Below are 14,129 nucleotides of genomic sequence, written 5' to 3'. Positions count from 1 at the left end.
ACCCTTCAGGTGTTTCACAGCAGCAGAAGCAACATGGAAGTAAAAAATGAACATTTAACTTTTTAGTCACAAAAATGATCTTTTAGCAACAATTTTTTTATTTTCCCAAGGGTAAAAGGAGAAACTGGACCAGGGACGTTGTTGTCCAATTTGTCCTGAGTACGCTGATACCTCATATGTGGGGGTAAACCACTGTTTGGGCGCACGGCAGGGCTCGGAAGGGAAGGAGCGCCATTTGACTTTTTTAATGAAAAATTGGCTCCAATCTTTAGCGGACACCATGTCGCGTTTGGAGAGCCCCCGTGTGCCTAAACATTGGAGCTCCCCCACAAGTGACCACATTTTGGAAACTAGACCCCCCAAGGAACTTATCTAGAAGCATAGTGAGCACTTTAAACCCCCAGGTGCTTCACAAATTGATCCGTAAAAATGAAAAAGTACTTTTTTTTCACAAAAAAATTATTTTAGCCTCAATTTTTTCATTTTCACATGGGCAACAGGATAAAATGGATCCTAAATTTTGTTGGGCAATTTCTCCTGAGTACACCAATACCTCACATGTGGGGGTAAACCACTGTTTGGGCACATGGTAAGGCTCGGAAGGGAAGGAGCGCCATTTGACTTTTTGAATGGAAAATTATCTCCATCGTTAGCGGACACCATGTCGCGTTTGGAAAGCTCCTGTGTGCCTAAACATTGGAGCTCCTCCACAAGTGACCCCATTTTGGAAACTAGACCCCCCAAGGAACTCATCCAGAGGCATAGTGAGCACTTTAAACCCCCAGGTGCTTCACAAATTGATCCGCAAAAATGAAAAAGTACTTTTTTTTCACACAAAATTTCTTTTAGCCTCAATTCTTTCATTTTCACATGGGCAACAGGATAAAATGGATCCTAAAATTTGTTGGGCAATTTCTCCTGAGTATGCCGATACCTCATATGTGGGGGTAAACCACTGTTTGGGTGCACGGCAAGGCTCGGAAGGGGAGGCGTGCCATTTGACTTTTTGAATGGAAAATTAGCTCCAATCGTTAGCGGACACCATGTCGCGTTTGGAGAGCCCCTGTGTGCCTAAACATTGGAGCTCCCCTACAAGTGACCCCATTTTGGAAACTAGACCCCCCAAGAAACTTATCTAGATGCATAGTGAGCACTTATAACCCCCAGGTGCTTCACAGAAGTTTATAACGCAGAGCCGTGAAAATAAAAAAATAATTTTTCTTTCCTCAAAAATGATTTTTAGCCCAGAATTTTTTATTTTCCCAAGGGTAATAGGAGAAATTGGACCCCAAATGTTTTTGTCCAGTTTGTTCTGAGTACGATGATACCCCATATGTGGGGGTAAACCACTGTTTGGGCGCACAGCAGGGCTCGGAAGGGAAGGCACGCCATTTGGCTTTTTGAATGGAAAATTAGCTCCAATCATTAGCGGACACCATGTCGCGTTTGGAGAGCCCCTGTGTGCCTAAACATTGGAGCTCCCGCACAAGTGACCCCATTTTGGAAACTAGACCTCCCAAGGAACTAATCTAGATGTGTGGTGAGCACTTTGAACCCCCAAGTGCTTCACAGAAGTTTATAACGCAGAGCCATGAAAATAAAAAATAATTTTTCTTTTCTCAAAAATGATTTTTTAGCCCACAATTTTTTATTTTCCCAAGGGTAACAGGAGAAATTGGACCCCAAAAGTTGTTGTCCAGTTTCTCCTGAGTACGCTGATACCCCATATGTGGGGGTAAACCACTGTTTTGGCACACGTCAGGGTTTGGAAGGGAAGTAGTGACGTTTTGAAATGCAGACTTTGATGGAATGCTCTGCGGGCGTCAGGTTGCGTTTGCAGAGCCCCTGATATGCCTAAACAGTAGAAACCCCCCACAAGTGACCCCATTTTGGAAACTAGACCCCCCAAGGAACTTATCTAGATGTGTGGTGAGCACGTTCAACCCCCAAGTGCTTCACAGAAGTTTACAACGCAGAGCCGTGAAAATAAAAAATCATTTTTCTTTCCTCAAAAAAGATGTTTTAGCAAGCAATTTTTTATTTTCACAAGGGTAACAGGAGAATTTGGACCCCAATATTTGTTGCCCAGTTTGTTGTGAGTACGCTGATACCCCATATGTGGGGGTAAACCACTGTTTGGGCACACGTCAGGGCTCGGAAGGGAAGTAGTGACATTTGAAATGCAGACTTTGATGGAATGGTCTGCGGGCGTCACATTGCATTTGCAGAGCCCCTGATGTACCTAAACAGTAGAAACACCCCACAAGTGACCCCATTTTGGAAACTAGACCCCCGAAGGAACTTATCTAGATGTGTGGTGAGCACTTTCAACCCCCAAGTGCTTCACAGAAGTTTATAACGCAGAGCCGTGAAAATAAAAAATAATTGTTCTTTCCTCAAAAATTATGTTTTAGCAAGTAATTTTTTATTTTTGCAAGGGTAACAGGAGAAATTAGACCCCAGCAGTTGTTGCCCAGTTTGTCCTGAGTACGCTGGTACCCCAAATGTGGGGGTAAACCACTGTTTGGGCGCACGTCGGGGCTTGGAAGGGCGGGAGCACCATTTGACTTTTTGAACGCAAGATTGGCTGGAATCAATGGTGGCGCCATGTTGCGTTTGGAGACCCCTGATGTGCCTAAACAGTGGAAACCCCTCAATTCTAACTTCAACACTAACCCCAACACACCCCTAATCCTAATCCCAACTGTAGCCATAACCCTAATCACAACCTTAACCCCAACACACCCCTAACCACAACCCTAACCGCAACACACCCGTAACCCTAATTCCAACCCTAATCCTAACCCTAATCCCAACCGTAACCCTAATCCCAACCCTAACCACAACTGTAACCCCAACACACCCCTAACCCTATCCGTAACCCTAACCACAAGCCTAATCTTAACCCTATTTCAAACCCTAGCCCTAATTCCAACCCTAACTCTAATTCCAACCCTAACCCTAAGGCTATGTGCCCACGTTGCGGATTCGTGTGAGATTTTTCCTCATGATTTTTGAAAAATCTGCAGGTAAAAGGCACTGCGTTTTACCTGCGGATTTACAGCAGATTTCCAGTGTTTTTTTGTGCAGATTTCACCTGCGGATTCCTATTGAGGAACAGGTGTAAAACGCTGCGGAATCCGCACAAAGAATTGACATGCTGCGGAAAATACAACGCAGCGTTTCTGCACGGAATTTTCCGCACCATGGGCACAGCGGATTTGGTTTTCCTTAGGTGTACATGGTACTGTAAACCTGATGGAAAACTGCTTCGAATTCGCAGCGGCCAATCCGCTGCGGATCCGCGGCCAATCCGCTGCGGATCCGCGGCCAATCCGCTGCCAATCCGCTGCGGATCCGCGGCCAATCCGCTGCCAATCCGCTGCGGATCCGCTGCCAATCCGCTGCTGATCCGTGGCCGATCCGCTGCGGATCCGCGGCCGATCCGCTCTGTGTGCACATGCCATAACCCTACCCCTAACCCTAACCCTACCCGTAACCCTAACCCTACCCCTAACCCTACCCCTAGTTCTAACCCTAGTTCTAACCCTAACCCTAGTGGAAAAAGAAAAAAATATATTTTCTTTATTTTATTATTGTCCCTACCTATGGGGGTGATAAAGGGGGGGTTTATTTATTATTTTTTTATTTTGATCGCTGTGATAGAACCTACCACAGCGATCAAAATGTACCTCTAATGAATCTGCCGGCCGGCGGGCGCACTGAGCATGCGCCCGCCATTTTGGAAGATGGCGGCGCCCATGATGGAGGCGGACGGGGACCGGGAGCCTCGGTAAGTATAAGGGGGGGGAGATCGGGGCACGGGGGGGGCGTCGGAGCACGGGGGGGTGATATAGGAGCAGGGGGGAGCGGGCAGGAGGACGGGGGAGCGGACAGCAGGACGGGGGAGCCGGCAGGCGGACGGAGGGGACCGGACCCTATAACGGAGCACTGGGGGGCGATCGGTGGGGTGGGGGGGGGTCACATTAGTGTTTCCAGCCATGGCCGATGATATTGCAGCATCGGCCATGGCTGGATTGTAATATTTCACCAGTTTTTTAGGTGAAATATTACAAATCGCTCTGATTGGCAGTTTCACTTTCAACAGCCAATCAGAGCGATCGTAGCCACGGGGGGGTGAAGCCACCCCCCCTGGGCTGAAGTACCACTCCCCCTCTCCCTGCAGATCGGGTAAAATAGGAGTTAACCCCTTCACCCGATCTGCAGGGACGCGATCATTCCATGACGCCACATAGGCGTCATGGGTCGGATTGGCACGGGTTTTCATGACGCCTATGTGGCGTCATGGGTCGGGAAGGGGTTAAGGAATGGTGAGTGCTGTTTTTTCTCCATTTTTTCATTATATTTCATTCCATTTTACATGCACCACCATTCCTATATTTAAGTGGTATTCCTTATATTAACTAGTGATTCGCGCAATAGATGACTGGTGCCGTTTTTTCTTGTATTTTTTTTCTATGTAGAATCTGTCAGTAGGGGTCACATGCGTATTTCAGATTACGGATGTCATAACTACAGATGCAAGCACAAGTGGATAGGCAGTGCATGTGAGAAACTGTAGTCCATGGTGTTTGGTAGAAGAGAAGTTCATCCAACATGAAAGAACTTCTGGCAGTAAAATATGCAATGGAGCAAGATCTCAGGGGAAAAAGATCTCGCTCCCTGATGGCAGCAACAAAAGAAATTTTACAGATGGCAGAAGAGCATCTCTTGTCATTAACAGCATTGCACATAAAAGGAAAATGACTAAGCAGGGCAATATATTTTTGCAATTTTTTTACTTTTGTTCACTTAGTCCCCCTATGGGACCTTAACCTTTATCGCTCTGATCGTTGGTATAATGCATTGCAATGCTTTATACCAGTCAGTGTTTCACTGACAGAAGCCTCTTAGACCATGCGCTATGCATGGTCTAACAGGCGTGCCGTGTCTAGCTGACCCGGAGGTTGTCATGATGGGAGAGTGAGCCCTATACCAGCTCCTAAATGTTGCAATTGATATTGATCAGGACATTTAGGGGTTAAAATAGCCCAGTATGGGAACCACTCATGGCTGTGAGAGTCGGGGCATGGCTATCACATAAGCCGAGCTCCCATGGATTTGTGGTGGGACAGTTTCTGTGTTGTGCCTGATCACCATTACGATGGCTCTCATATCTGACCATGAAGTATAGGTCAAATGTGAAGGGCTTAAATGTGTTTATTTTGCAACATTTATAACTTATGTTGTCCTAATTGGGCATTTGGACATAATAGAGTTTACTTTGGTCATAAGGACCCATTGCCAAGGATTTCTTAATCTGAATGGGTGTTGACCAGCAACTGGCCAGCAGTCTGAAAACAAGTTGTCTTTCTGAGGCAACTCCTTTATTATGCTTGGATTACTACAAATGCTGTCCTTTAAGACAAGGTGCACCAACTTGTAAATAGAATTGAAGTGTGATTCCACCATTACCTAATTCAAGAGAAACCTGTGCATGAATGTATGCCATAGTCAAAAAGTAAAAATTGATCCTTACTTGCACTAACTATATGCACTAATTATAAGTGTAGAAATGAATATGCCGCATTACAAAGTGGTTATTAAGCTGTTATTAATCAATAGGCTCCAACAAGCCATGAAAGCGTATTGGAATATAAAGACTCATAGCTTCAAAACAGTTGGAAAGGTCACATTACACATCAATGTAAATGTACAAAGTCAACCCATATGTAATTAAAATCTACTAAAACACCAGGGTGGACTAACGGGCAGTTTGTTAGATAATATAGTTCAGTGTTTACAACATCTGTCGGTTACTTATTGCATGCAGGGGTTTAAGGGTGGTTATGCACATTAAGAAGGTTATGCACATTAGATAAAATGCTCAACTGAGCTCTCATGTGTTCTCTATGAGAGAGCCACTGCCAGACTCCTCTATCCTCCTTCAGACTCTTGTGTCCTCTTAGAGACTTCTCTGTCCTCATCCAGACTCCTCTGGCATCCTCCAGACATCTCTGTCTTCCTAGAGACTCATCTGTCCTTTAGGCTCTTCTGTCATAGAAATTCCTCTGTAATCTTCCAGACTCCTCTGTCCTCCTTGAGACTCCTCTATCCTCCTCCAAACTTCTATGTCCTGCAGATTCCTCTGTCCTCCTAAAGACTTCTCTGTCCTGCTCCAGACTCATCTGTCCTCCTCCAGCCTCCTACGATCTTCTCTAAACTCTTTTGTACTCCAGACCCCCAGTCCTTGTAGAGACTCCTCTGTCCTGTTCCAGGCTCTTCTGTCCTCATAAAAACTTCTCTATCTTCCTCCAGACTCTTTTTTCCTCCACACTCCTTTTTCCTTCTTCAGACTTCTTTGTCCTCCAGACTTTTCTGTCCTCCTCCACCTTAACTCCACTTGGAGCAAAAGAGTCGGGTCAGCCTTTGAAACTCCAAAAGCCAGCTCTTTCTCTCTCTCCTGATATCATATGTCAGGGGACAGTCATGAGGCCATCATACACATACGAGGGTAAACCAATCCCACTGAAATTAGTGGGTTTTAACACATTTTATAAAAATGTACACATCATGTATGTTATATTGGTAAGTGTGACCTTACATTTTTTTAAAGATAAAACTGATCAGTATGCTGAGAAAGTATCCTTACCTTTCAACTCACTTAATTTTCCATGTCCAATAACCTCAAGCCGGCGTTAATCAGTTGTAATAATACATACCTTTATCTATTCTATTTATCACCTGAGCTTGATTTGCTTCTACTATTTCCTAAAGTCAATATCCCAGTGCCTTCAAAAATCACTACGTGAATAATGTAAGTGTGTTATCTGATTACTCTGCACTTTTCAAGGAAAGACTTCGAAATAATAAATTCCAAGCCAATGAGTTTACGTGTCAAAGAAAAGATAAAACAGTAAGGAATGAATTAGTAAATATTTTACTGCTCCCTCTGCTGATCCTGAAGCCCCTGGTAGAATCATGAAATGGAAGTAATTGGTTTAGAAAACTCATTTTCAACTACTACATTAGGATAGTTAATAGAGGATTTCCCATTGGACCCTAATGCATTACCTAGAACTGAGATCAGTTACCAAAATATTTTTCTTCTCTGGACCAATGGATAATATGTAATGCCTCGTTTCTCCTCTGGTGGTGCTGCGGTAAAAAAGAACACTTTTTGCCTGGAGATCACCCACAGGAAGCCCTGTGTTCAGGTTTTCATTCGGTTTTCATTCGGCAACTCTTCTAACAAATTTGATTGTTCAAATCATATCATTTTAACTGTGTTATAGGCTTTGTTCACACAGGTAAGTGACAGTTTTGAGGGCAATTTTAAAGAATAAATCAGGAGTAGTTGAAAAATAAAAAGAGTTAATATTTATGTTCTTACTTACCTATGCTATCATATGGTATAACGATGGCATTGGAATCAACCCATTTTTTTGTGTATATGAATAGGCATAATGGCATCATACCAAGTGCAAATAATGTTGAACAAGTGGTCATGCTTAAACTGCAAAAAACAAAATACCAGGTGAGGTAGTGAGTAAAATAGTAATAGTAAGTAAAATATGCTAGCATGAAAACTTTCTTAATTCTTCGAACAGTGCAAAATGTTTTAGAAAAAATAAACTATTGTTAGTTTAACAAAAATGTGATTGTCAATGTTTACTAAAAGTTAATTATGATAAAATGATAATAATTTAGTAGCTTCAAGCTTGACTGTAAGCAAAAGGTTAACCCACCACTAGCAATGAGCGAGTATATTCGTTACTCGGGTTTCCCAGAGCATGCTCGGGTGTCCTCCGAGTATTCTGGTGTGCTCGGAGATTTAGTTTTCTTCGCCTCAGCTGCATGATTTGTGGCTGCTGGACAGACTGAATACATGTGAGGAATGCCTGTTTGTTAGGGAATCCCCTCATGTATTCAGCCTGTCTAGCAGCCGAGCAACGAGTATACTCGCTCATCACTACCCACCACCCTTACACAATGGTATGCCACACATACGGTATATTCGTTTTTTCTGTCCCTAAACAATGTAAATGCTGAAAGGTCACAGTGCTTCCTTATCACAGTATTATAGTATTAGTTTTTAAGTGAGCAGTTAGCAAATAAATGTAGTAGTTTCTGTTGTCAGTAGTGTTGTAAAACAATACATATATATATTATTAATTATATTTTAAACATTTTTTTACTTTTTGTAATATGTTGTTTTATTTTTTAAATTGTAGATAATTTGGAAAATTCAATTTTTTTTTTATATTTTATATATTCATTGTTAGCCACAAGTGAGAGCAGCTACTCACATTTGACTAGAAAAGCAATAGTGATGTAAACTAGCATTATGATTGCTGCCAAGGTGGGTCAGGGCAGATCTCTCAGGGGCAGACATAACATGTAAATTGTGCAGCTGCACAGGGGACCAAGAGGTAAAGGAGCTCAATTCCATCTCCATCAAGAAGCAGACACATGGACTGCAAAGAGCCAACATACTGTTCTTGCACAGACCCTCTAATGTCTATGACCGTCCCTGAGCTTCCTGTAGTATGATGTCACGTTTACTCTTAACTTCTGGTTCGGCAAAAGGAGGGGATAGGATATAGTTTGGACTCAAAGTGCACCATTTTGTTGTTGACTCCACTGGCTATGACTTCCCCTGCATTATAGATAGAGACATTGCTCATTGAAACTTGGGAGAACCCTGGCAGTAGTGGCTTCATAGAACATTCGGAGAACCCTGGCAGTTGTGGCTTCATGGAAGATTGGGAGAACCCTGGCAGTTGTGGCTTCATGGAAGATTGGGAGAACCCTGGCAGTTGTGGCTTCATGGAAGATTGGGAGAACCCTGGCAGTTATGGCTTCATGGGAGATTGGGAGAACCCTGGCAGTTGTGGCTTCATGGAACAACCACTTTGTTTCCTGCTGGATTTCTACCTCACCACTACCCTTTTTAGTGTTCAGAAACAAGACATTTCATTCAGACGATCAGTGTTCTCACAAACTCCCTTGAGCAGCAACACAATCCACTCTTACTACCATATCTGCACCAACCAAGACCCATATTGCTCGAGGCTGGTGCTGTCAAAATATATTGCTGTTACCGATCCTTGTCACCATAGGGTCAGCATGATCAGTCTTCCCTTCCAGGAAAGTAAAATCTGTGAGCTACGTATGTCAGTGAGTGCACGCAGTGCACAGCTATTATGACCACAGTATGGTGACCGCCCCTACTCTCCTATGCCCTTTGTATGCCACATTTACTTTGTTTAAATGATGTGCTATTAGATATTCCAAAGAATCAAATACATATGGCAGCACCCACTGGAAGAAGAAACAAAAACAATTTAAAAAAATCTGTGGCAACATTAAATTTTATTATTTATTGTTTAAAAAAATGTATTAAACACGTTTTATTAAATTAAAAAAATACACATTCCCGTTAAGGCAGCAAGTGTCTGGCACTGCTATAGAGGAAGTGGCTGGATATATTGTAGGTACACTGTGGCTGTTACTTATATGAAAGCCCTTTGTATTTCTTTTTGTGTAGATTTATAAATTTATTGACATATATACAGTATATGCAGTATATGACTGCTCATACGCATCCATGTGCATCTTCATTATATGTATTTGGACTATTACACAGGAGCTCCCATGACCTCCCATTCTAAATACATAGGCATTAATGTGGAGGTGGTTCCCCTTTTGCAGCTAAAATGGCTTCCACTCTCCTGAGAAGGATTTCTACAAGATTTTAGATTACGCCTGTGGGGATTTTTGCTCATTTGTGCAGAAGAGCATTTGTGAGGTCAGACACTGATGTTGAATGAGAGTGCCTGGCTCACAATCTCTATTCTAGTTCATCCCAGAGGTATTAAATGGGATTGTGGTCAGGGCTCTGTACAAATGAGTCAAGTTCTTCTTCACCAACGTCACCCAACCATGCCTATATGGACGTGGTTTGTACACTTTGTGAGTGGTTTGCTGTGGTCCCTAAATACTTCCACTTTTCAATAATAGTTGATTGTGGAACATTTTGGAGCTAAGAAAATTCACAGTCTGACTTGTAACAATGGTTTCCTATTACTCAAGTAGGTCTCCTGATTGACCGAGCCCCATGGGTCAGTGGTTAGCACTGTTGCGTTGCAGCGCTGGGTTCCTTGGTACACACAGAAGGTGACCAAGCATAACATGGAGTTTTTACATTCTCACTGTATTTGTGGGTTTATTCCCACATTTCCAAAAAAAATAAGTACTTACAGGATATTTAGATAGCGAGTCTCAATGGGACAGTTAGTAATTTCAAGGTCAGTAAAGTGCTGTGAGATATGTTACCACCATGTAAGCAGGCATAATATTAATTCTTTTACACATGTCTGTAAAGGCAGCCTGCATGGCTAGGTAATTTTATACAGTTGTCGCAATGGGACAAAATGAAAAAACCTAAATTCAATAGATGTTCCCCAATAATTTTGCCCATCTAGTGGATGTCAATGGCTCTGACCTTCCCCTTTCTGTTTACACCGTTGCTCTCTGGTGAATTCACCACAGATAGAAGAAGAGAAGCTCCTTCCTGCTCACTTAGCTCCATATCTCCTGAGATATGAGCAGATTTAAATGTATGCAGTAGATAAGGTGAAATAGACTTATCTCAAACCTTATCTCATATCAGCTAAGAAGATACTTGCTCTGATAAGATCTTGTCTCAGAAAGGCTTAATGCTCATTTTCAGAGCAAATATTGTACTTTTTAAAAAATAGAAACACATTACTCCGTTTGGGATGGTTCCATATTTCTATTGATCATTCCATAAATGAATGATTAGGCCTCTAATCCAATTTAGTAAACCTAGTAATATTTAGTGTGGTTCTGCATTACAGTTTGGACAACTACACTTGTGTATCTTCTGGACCAATCTGTCCATTGGCCAAGAAACTGATTCTATCAAAATCTGAGAAGTGCAAAATCTCAAAAGCAAAATGTATTAATATTGGCAACTGTTGGAAAAGCTGTTAATAATGGTCCTGCACTGTAAATGTGTAACCTTAAGGTGTTAAACATTTAATCCTAACATGTATCCTTAAATCAGTAATCTAGGCACAATTGCCACATTTTTCTTTGATAGATTCATTCCTCTAAAAAACTTGAACTTCTTTATGTCTGAATTGATTTTTAATTTTTTTGCAATGTAAAATTTATATTGCACTTCAATTTATGGAATATATTTATTTTATATGAATTCAACTCTTTTTAGGGAAAAAAACATAAATGGGAAAAAATTTAATGAAAAGTAAGCTTTTCTTCATATTTCTCGCTATGAAGTCATCTCTGTTTTATCTACTGTCACCATTTTCCTGCTTTATTAGCTTCGAGTTTGGCAGACGGGATGAATATGAATGTAAAGCTATGAGCAATGTCAGAGTGTTGTGTGATGCCACCAGCGACATTGATTCTAAAAGCCTTCTTTTCAGCTACCCTTACCCTTGTTCAGATATTTCGCTGTGCTTCAATGAAATAATAAACTTGTGTAGTGTCTAAATGAATCATGAGATACCACCTTGTCTGTACATGCTGCACTAAGTGTAATGTGACAAATAGTGCTCACTTAGGGGCGTGGTGGGCTTACTTCTGCACAGCGGCCTCCCGGGGAATTCCCCTGTCATCCTGTGTGCCAGTCCAACCCTGGATATAGATTAAGTGCAGATGCTGTAGTGAGATATCTATGACAATCCCTACACCTAAATCTACAGCCATTTACATGCAGATTTTGCTTGTACTACTGATTTTACCCATTACAGTACTGTGGATGGAATTGTGTAAATGGAATGTAAAAAAATCCATATTCATAGAATAGCATGTAGCATGCAACTCATCCTTGTTTTTCCAACTTTTTTATATATATTTATAGTTTTGACATTAAAAACAACAGGCTGTACTCAAAAAACAGCCCAAAAAATGCAAGTATGAGAATTCATGAAGAGTTACAGTACAATTTTTTCCCCAAAACCTTCAAATATGGGTGCAACATGAAAATTCTGATTACTCTGTATTTTCTTCCTTTCCTTTGTTAAAATGAATGCAAATCACTGAAAGACTCTCTCGACCTTCCATAATCTACAGATACTATGTTCCATCTTAATTTCTCAGATTCCTTGCAGCTACTATTCCTACTATCCTGATAGTTATGCTCACATTTTTTATTTGATTGAAAAAAGAATTTAAATCTCATAAGTCTTTTGCTTGTGCAATCTTTAAATAATGGAGTGTGACTTTTTTTTTCAGTACTTGACATCATGTGAGCAACTGCTGCAGTAGTATAGGGGCCTGTGCACACGTTGCAGATTTTGACTTTTTTAACTGAACAGATTTGGTACAAAACCTGCAGGGTTTCCTAATGCCAGGAAAATAAATGAGACATGCACATGTTGCTTATCTTTGATTTCCAGATTTGATGTAGATTTAAATCTGCAGTATGTCGATTCTTTCAGTGTTTTTGCTGCAGATTTCACTAATACTAATGAGTGGGGAAAAATCTGCACCAAAAACGCAAGTTAAAAAATGCATAAAAAATGCAACAAAATGCACATATTTTACTCTGTTTTTTCCTGCCGAAAGATGCAGAAATGGTGCAGAAATGTCTGCACCAAATACTTAACGTGTTCACATGCCAAAATGGATTTTTTTTAACAAGGTTGTCTATTTTGCTTATTCAGGAATTCCCAATATTGGTCATAGAGGAGTGGCTACGGGATGTCTTCAGCTCTGGAGGACTGATGGACTCCATGGATTCAATGAATGTCCACTGATTTCAAAGAAAAAAAAGAAAAATGCAATTTTGCAAAGGATATTTTTAATTGCCCAATTACTTCCCAGCAAAACACAAAAAGTTGCAATTCCAACCGTAGACCCCTTCATAATGAGCTTCATAATGAGGTTTAAAAATGCGTATCATTAGATTTACAGTAGTTCTAAAGAGTACAGCAATGAGGACATGCATGTGTCAAAAATGACCGTGATCCACTGATTACTTTGATCTCAATTTCAAATTTACATTTTCATAGCAAGAATATTATAACATTGCTGAAAAAGAAGAAAAACACAAAGTATTTATTTTTATAACCTATGTTGTTGTTTTTTACCTTTCTAACTAACGTTAATGACCTTATTTGGTAATAAACATTTTATTTTCCTAGTTTACAGCCCGGATTCCCCTATAAAATGTATCTATAGTATCACTCATCTCTACCACTTAGCTCAGGGAAAACAATTGGATAATGCCGGTTAAAAAAGAAAGAATAAACAAATACATACAAAAAGAGTTACATATATTAGATAATGCAATCTTACCTTAAATCCATGTCCCCGTCCACCCAGTAAGACAAGATGTTGGAACCAGTGCCTCCAGGACAACATCCCATGATGAGAATAACAACAGCTTGAAGAGGATGGACATTAAATACAAGTGATAGGACAAAACCAGCAATTGGCATAATTCCAAACTGACAAAGAAAACCCACTATGATACCCCATGGCCATCTAATATGGCTCCAAAACTTTATAAATTCCACACTGCAGCCCAGGGAGAACATGACAAGAGCCAACAATGTTGTGATTGTTGTAGACAAAACAGTGTTAAGAATCTTATTAAAGTTGTCAGGGGGCATCAGACAGCTGGTGCCATTGCAAATGGTAGCATTTTCTGGACAATTAGACATGTTGTGATAGTCTGAAGTTAGGAGAGCCATGGCTTTTTAATTCAGTCTCCACCTATTGAACAAGAAACTGCTCAACCACAGCTGCACATATCTAAATTCTGAGCAATGTCCTACATGATCACCTGTGTATATATACACGTAACATCCAATAAAATGTGACAAAAATGCATTATGAGATCAGCTCTCCACGTGGCATCAGGAAGAACAGGAAAGTCCGGAGCCAAGAGGTAAGCTTCTTGAGATATATTTGGTGTAAAATTTTACTAGAAACCTCAAGCTTAATAATTTATGAAACCTTTGCTGGTTACAGAGTTGTACTTCAAGCTAATGTTTTGTCACACACTCATTCCATTTCCATAATGTTTTTCTTTATCAGCTGTCCATGTTTCCCCAGTAAGCCTTTGAGGGCTG

At 41.0% G+C, this 14,129-nt stretch overlaps 1 protein-coding gene across 1 annotated transcript in view; it reads right to left on the bottom strand.

Annotated features, from left to right (window-relative positions):
• The window catches only part of LOC143816537 (ileal sodium/bile acid cotransporter-like), a 39,947-nt gene extending 26,125 nt beyond the window's left edge, over positions 1–13,822 (bottom strand). Inside the window, exons 1-2 of the mRNA XM_077297041.1 lie at positions 13,351–13,822; positions 7,398–7,516 (exon numbers count right to left, since the gene is read on the bottom strand). Of these exons, the coding sequence (XP_077153156.1) occupies positions 7,398–7,516; positions 13,351–13,748 (517 nt within the window). The 5' untranslated portion in view covers positions 13,749–13,822. The remainder of the gene's footprint in view (positions 1–7,397; positions 7,517–13,350) is intronic.
• Between the last annotated feature and the right edge of the window lie 307 nt (positions 13,823–14,129).

This window comes from Ranitomeya variabilis, chromosome 3 (assembly GCF_051348905.1).
Source record: "Ranitomeya variabilis isolate aRanVar5 chromosome 3, aRanVar5.hap1, whole genome shotgun sequence".
Taxonomy (NCBI): Eukaryota; Metazoa; Chordata; class Amphibia; order Anura; family Dendrobatidae; genus Ranitomeya; species Ranitomeya variabilis.
This window is presented reverse-complemented; position numbering and strand designations above follow the sequence as displayed.